This window comes from Macrobrachium nipponense, chromosome 14 (genome assembly GCF_015104395.2).
Source record: "Macrobrachium nipponense isolate FS-2020 chromosome 14, ASM1510439v2, whole genome shotgun sequence".
Classification (NCBI taxonomy): Eukaryota; Metazoa; Arthropoda; class Malacostraca; order Decapoda; family Palaemonidae; genus Macrobrachium; species Macrobrachium nipponense.
Genome location: NC_087207.1, coordinates 72,469,358 through 72,476,653, shown reverse-complemented (window position 1 = coordinate 72,476,653; position 7,296 = coordinate 72,469,358). Strand labels below are relative to the sequence as shown.

General features: G+C 36.7%; 1 protein-coding gene across 1 annotated transcript; it reads right to left on the bottom strand.

Moving 5' to 3' along the window:
* Nucleotides 1–5,609: 5,609 nt before the first annotated feature.
* Nucleotides 5,610–7,049, bottom strand: LOC135226269 (zinc finger MYM-type protein 6-like). Its single transcript, XM_064265709.1, has one exon. It carries the CDS (start codon nucleotides 7,047–7,049, stop codon nucleotides 5,610–5,612), a length of 1,440 nt encoding a protein of 479 aa, XP_064121779.1.
* Nucleotides 7,050–7,296: the final 247 nt, after the last annotated feature.

Below are 7,296 nucleotides of genomic sequence, written 5' to 3'. Positions count from 1 at the left end.
GACAATGAAACTCATATAATTACACGTGTCAAAATTATAAAGAAATCCATATCATTACACGTGTCAAAAAAATCTATAATTACACATGTCAAAACGACAAAGAAACCCCTATCATCACACGTGTCAAGAAAAATCTATAATTATACGTAAATAAACGACAAAACAGACTAGCACTATGCATGTGAATAAGACACAGAAAACACTATCACTACGCATTTCAAAACGAAAAAAAAAATCTCTATCATTACACGTGTCAAAACTACAAACGACAAAGAAAATACTTTGCCTCGTTGCGTATCTGATAAATTCCGTCGCTGCATCATTAATCACCTGCGTACTGTGGGGTCCGCAGGACGATGAAGTCCGCTTAGAGGACTATTGCCACGGGATTAAAACGAACAAAAGGTCGACCTAGATTTTCAGTTTCCACTGGAGATATTTTCGGCGATTTACTCCCGTGTTTTTCGCGAAAATGCGTCACTGTATCCTCCAGAAGCGTTGCTTTTATTTATCTATTTATTTATTTATCTATTTATTAATGATAATGACGTACCTTTGGAAATACCACTTCGTTTCTGGATGGGAGGTTTCGTATCTAATACGAGTCAGGTTGCACTGGATGTATCGCCCTTTTGATGTCTGATGCTGCTATTTATATGAATTTAACCTAAGATTTGCGGTTGCCTGCTCACTTTATTTAAAAACCGTCTGAACACTTGATATGAAATATATATCGTATTTATTTCCTAATCAAACATTCCTTTCAAAATATATAACGTTCTTTTCAATGTAATTCCTATTTCTATTTTGATTTTTTGTCAGGTATTCCCTTTTGAAAAGGATCCCTTTCATATGTGATAAATATAAATTGATTCAATGATGTCAAGTAATCATATCTAAATAGAATCTCTTTATGACATAGCATATTCATCGGTTTCATCATATGAGGTGATACACATTCCATAAGAATCATTTATAAATGGAACTTTTCTATTCATTACTTCAAATATGTTTCGTTTTTGTTAATAGTAATCTGACTTTCACCCTTCAACCTAATAAAATTGTTTAGACTACGCTTTTTTGGTTAGAACAAAAAAGTCCTGAAAAAATTCTCTTTGATTTACTGAACATACACGCGCTTGATTTTACATATGTTTCGCAACAGAGATATTCCTGAAATTCAATCTCCTTTTCAATGCGAAAATATTTGTGGAGACTTCACCGACGAATCTCCTCTTCTTCTTTCGACCTTATTAATCCCACTGCATAGCAGGGTCGGCCGCTCGAGTCGACTTTCTCCATCTACTTCTGTTCCTTGCATCTTCTTCCCCCAGTCCCACCTCACCCATCCATCTGATCCCCCCACATTACTCCTCCCCATGACTTATTGCATGGCCATAGTATCTCAGACGAGCATTGGATTGAAATAATTATTTCCGAAGGATTTATCATAATATCCTTCTTTGCATATGAAGAAAACGGAAATTTACAACAAGAGCATACACAATGTTGTAAACAGTCATGGAAATGTCACTTTTAGATATACTCAAATTCTGTTGAGTGTCACTGTTGCGCATGTGTTAAGAACAACCAAAAATCCAAGTCATGAAATAAGACTTGATCAGGCCCTGGTGGAAACGAAAGGACTGTTATTATAAAATGACTGTAGCCACATAAAGGGGTTTGCATTCATTCCTGAAACACTTTCGGATTTTTGGATATAACTGTGATGAGTATGACTAGTGCCACTAACTTCCATTAGTAGTAGCTGGTAATAGTGAAAAAAAAAAATCCACACCTGCAATAGAGAGGCAATCTAACCACTTTAACATCATCGACACGACACCACCCGTCACTGAGCAAAAAAAAAAAAAAAAAAAAAAACACCAGAGAGAGAGAGAGAGAGAGAGAGAGAGAGATCGTTAAAGACTTTGATGTCTATGGTACCATAGTTTATCTGTAAAATTTAAATATATACACCAATATTGACTGTATTTGATCATGACCTCCATAGGCGCTCTACTAGCCTGTCTAACTAGCACGGAAAAAGCCGTTATTCGGAAAATAGAGAAGAATCTCTACAAGTGTAGCGCTGCTGAAGTAGCCATTACTTTTAATAAAGTATGCTTGAGAGAGGGTCTGCTTCCTAAGTATTATTATTATTATTATTATTATTATTATTATTTTATTATTAATTATGATGATGATGATGAACCATTTTAATTTGGGACTAGCCCACAAAGACCATTAACTTAAAATCCAAGCTTCCAAAGAATATATTATTCATTAGGAAGAAGTAAGAGGAGGTAAAGCAAAATACAAAATAAATAAATAGATAGATAGATAAAAATTATATTAAAATGCTAGGAAAATGCCGTTAGGTTAGTAATGTAAAATAAGTAGATAACGGCAGATTCAGTAACAGAGAAAGTGAAATCCTATTTTTTAGAGTTCTTTACCATTCAGTTTTTCGTTTCATTTCAAGATTTTTGGTAACCAGTCTCAAGTTTGGAGACTGATGTGCACTCAAAATGTATCATGACTCTCATCATTTCCCAATATATTCGATTTCGTTTCAGATAGACTCCTACTCCTTATAGTTTCTTTTAATCGTTTGAAATGGTCCAGTGCATTGCTCCTTGCCTAAACGAAATGCAGTGGAAACAAAATGGGCATCGACAAATGTGGCATCAGTTGCGTTTCTAATCCCACCTTTCTTAACAGTAAATTCTTTATTATAAAGTGACACGAACAACTACTGTTTATAACCATTGAAGCAATTTTGCCATCTCCCTACTACCGGTTAAACGGTTGAGCCTATTGAAATAGCAGAAGAAACTAGGTGTTTTATGGCTCAACTTCGATTTGATAAAAATTAAAAAGAAAGCGATTCATTCAGCTTTGTGGAGTTGTTTTCCTTTGTTGATGTTCGTGCGGTTAAACTGTTTGACGCTATGCCATTAAGTTTAAGTAATGTACCCCTTATAGATTTATTCAACACTCCAACTGTTCCCCTTATTACAAAAAAAAGGTCCGTTGTATCCCAGCAATAACTCTCTCTCTCTCTCTCTCTCTCTCTCTCTCTCTCTCTCTCTCTCTCTCTCTCTCTCTCTCTCTCTCTCTCTCTCTCTCTCTCTCTCTCTCTCTAGTATTCTTCTCTGTACTTTAAATACACAAGAACACTAGATTGCCTGTTGCACTGTTACCCCAAGTTCCCCCGAAAAATCTTAAAACAATATTGTTCGAACCAGATATACCGAATCCCTCTCATTTCTTTCTCTTCTTCCTTAAACTTTATGCGAAAGACACACACACACAGAGAGAGAGAGAGATTCGCTCCATCGACTTTCTCCAATCCAAATTAAAAAAAAAAAATATTGGGGGGAAAATCTGGCACTTAGTATATAGGGACACCTAAACTGAGAATGAGAGATAAGCCAAGTGATATCTGAATTTCAGTTAAAAAAAAAAAAAAAAATATTTCGTTTAACTTGGTTGGCTTATCTAAATGGATGGCTGTCTGTTTCTCTGTAGATTGACTGTACATGTATTTATGTATTTCTAATTATTTTTAATTAATAAATAAATGTGTAGATAGAATTTGAGCGTTCAGGCACTCATAAAGCATTCAGGTAATTATATATATAATATATATATATATCAGGTAAAATATATATAGATATATATTATTATTATATATTTATATATATTAAATATATATAGATATATATATATATATATGTATATGTATATATATAAAGGCTCACGAATTTCTGAAGGGTGAAAGTTGAAGATATTTTTCCGTAGATATATGAGAGTGCACCCAAAGACTGGACGTTAGATGAGAGAAAATTACATTTCCTTTGTGTGTAAGATAAAGACAGAACGGTAGAATGCTTCTTGCAGAAAGTTTGGAAAAGTAGAGTTAATATGATTAAAAGCTACAATGTTTCAGTGAACTGTTGAGCTAAGTCTCCTATACGGGAGTGAAGTATGCTGTATGGTCCATAAGAATGCGTTTCCACCAAAACAAAAGAATAATAAAACTGAAGGATAGAAGGCAGCTTATCGTGTTATTTTATCGGCTATACGAATACAATTAGTCTTTATCCTGATGTAGATCGAGATTTTTTTTTTTTATATATATATTTGGAGTAGAGGGCTTCGCGAAGACATGTACTCTGAGACGCTCCGATTACAAAAAAAATCCGAAAGTGTTTCAGGAATGAATGCAAACCCCTTTATGTAGCTACTGTTATTTTATAATAACAGTCATTTCGGTTCCACCAGGGCCTGATCAAGTCTTATTTCATGACTGGGATTTTTGGTTGTTATTACCACATGCGCCACAGTGTCACTCAAGGGAATTTGTGTATATCTAAGAAGCGACATTTCCGTGACTGTTTATAACATTGTGTATGCTCTTGTTGTAAATTTCCGTTTTCTATATATACAAAGAATGATATTATGATAAATCCTTCGGAATTAATTATTTCAATCCAATGCTCGTCTGAGATACTATGGCCATGCAATAAGTGATGGGGAGGAGTAGTGTGGGGGGATCAGATGGGTGGGTGAGGTGGGACTTGGGGAAGAAGATGCAAGGAACAGAAGTAGATGGAGAAAGTCGACTCGAGCGGCCGACCCTGCTATACAGTGGGATTAATAAGGTCGAAAGAAGAAGAGGAGATTCGTCGGTGAAATCTCCACAAATATTTTCGCATTGAAAAGGAGATTGAATTTCAGGAATATCTCTGTTGTGAAACATTTAAAATCAAGCGCGTGTATGTTCAGTAAATCAAAGAGAATTTTTTTAGGACTTTTTTGTTCTAACCAAAAAAGCGTAGTTCAAACAATTTTAGTAGATTGAAAGGTGAAAGTCAGATTACTATTAACAAAAACGAGACATATTTGAAGTAATGAATAGAAAAGTTCCATTTGTACAAAAAATAAATGATTCTTATTGAAGGTGTATCGCCTCATATGATGAAACCGATGAATAGGTTATGTCACTGTTTCTCAACCTTTTTCTGGTGGTGGCCCCCTTCAATCCAGTGCAAGTTGTTGTGGCCCCTCCATGCCAACTCTGAGTTCTTACCCCCCCCCCCCCACACACACCACACACACACACACACACACACACACACACACACACACACCCGCCTTCCGTCCATCACCTTAATACGCCTAGGGAAGGTATATTAATGGTTCTAGTTTGAGTAGTACCATGTACTCAAAACACTAATTTCAGGCATGAATCAAATACCAATATTAATTGGAAAAATATTTTATTTGAACACTTATCTATTTACAAAAGGAATAAAAAAACAAGGAATACATGTAGGTACAATTGGCTTTATCTTGAAAGGTTTCAGTGGGATCCCTGTGACTGATGCAAGGCTGCCAACTTGTCAATGTTTGGCTTGAAAGCTGTCAGAGAGAGACGTAAATCGCCTCTTTTTTTTCTATGTCAAGGCGATTTCGTGTCTTTGACAGCAGGTACATCACCCGACTGAAACCAGTCTCAACCAAGTAAGACGTGGGAAAGGCAAGTAAGAGCAACTTCACATCTTTCCAGAGTATTGGGTACTTCTTATACACATCTTGATTCATCCACAGCTTCTGGTGTCCTCCACGCTTGAACCTTGCTTGAGCTGTTGTGTTATTCTGAAGTTCAATGAGACTTTCTTGTAGGGTGACATCAACTTCAGATACATCAGCAATGAAGGGATCCACAAACCAGTGTGGCACAGGTCAGAGAAGCGAGTGTCCATATCATTATGCAACTGCTTCAGATGGTCAACATACACTGCTAGGTCATCATCAAGCAGATCGGTGGATATAACTGCTAAGGAAGGAAACTGTGCAAACTCTCGTCTTCCAAGGTTCAACCAGAACAGCTTGAGTTTCCCTTTAAATGTAGTAATTGCCTCCTTGCAGGAAAACATGGTGGAGTTATTTCCTTGAAGCTCTTTGTTCAGAACATTTAGCTTTTCAAATATGTCAGACAGGTAGAAGATGTCACTCTTTGCATCAACAAGTTTCTGTCCAAGTTCTGTCCCACTAAAGAAAGAGATAACACTGTCCCAAAGTGCAACAAAACGGTTCAGGCAATTACCTTTAGAAAGCCACCTGACTTCTGTGTGCAACACAAGTTTTTCAAATTCTTCATTGTTCTTTTCACATAATTGCTGAAAGAGGCGATCTTTCAGTGCACTACTTTTTATCAAGTTGACAGCCTTGATAACATGCCCAAGTGCTTCATGAAGACGTCCTGCTAGGTTTTTGGCAACCAGGTGCTGCCGGTGAACAACACAGTGCACACAAACGACATTAGGAACAGCTTTTTTTAAGTAAGCACTGAATCCCCGATACCTTCCTATCATAGCAGCAGCGCCATCTGTTGCACAAGCCACAATGTTCTTGAGTGGAATGTTGTTCTCCTCAAAATAGACCTCAAGTTTTTTGAAGATGGATTCTCCTTTAGTGTCAGTCGTTAATTTCAATGCGAAAAGCATTTCTTGACATATTTCATCTACATCAAGAAACCTCACAAATGCCATCAAAAGAGCAGAATTATCAGGTAAAGTTGATTCGTCGAGTTGAAGCGAGAAATCATTCACCTGCAGTTTTGAGATTAATTGGTTTTCAACATCAGCTGCCATCTCATCAATACGGCGTGATACTGAGGAGTTGCTCAGAGGAATAACACTAGTTACCTCTTGTGGACTCTGATTCATGACTGTTGAAAGCACTACAGCCACTGCCGGCATGATCAGAGATTCACCGATAGTATGAGGCTTACCTGCTTTTGCAATCAAATTTGCTATCTTGTAAGAAGCCAACATCCCTCTGTCTACTTTTGCCACTTTTTGGGTAAACATATGATTCACTGTCATCCTTCCTTGGAACTCATCACGTAATTTCTTGAAGAAATCTAGCGGCTTGTCTTTCTTGTCTTTATGTGCAGTCTCCAGATGCTTTTTCAGTTTGCTGGGACGCATACTTTCATTTGAGAGTGAGGTCATACACAGCAGGCACATAGGCATTGCAGTATTTTGTGGAGATTCAATGAATCCAAAAGCAAGAGAGAGAGAGAGTGAAGAGATTATTGAATATTTCACTGTCTGCAAAAATTACCTGGTATATTGAATTGAATGATTTTCAAACTAAACTCAAGCATATTAATGATTTATTTCAAAATATTACACATTTATATATTTTGTGGGTCCTAAATTTTCTGTGGCCCCCCATGGCCCCCCATTTTTCAAATTTTGCCTTGTGGCCCCTGAAAAA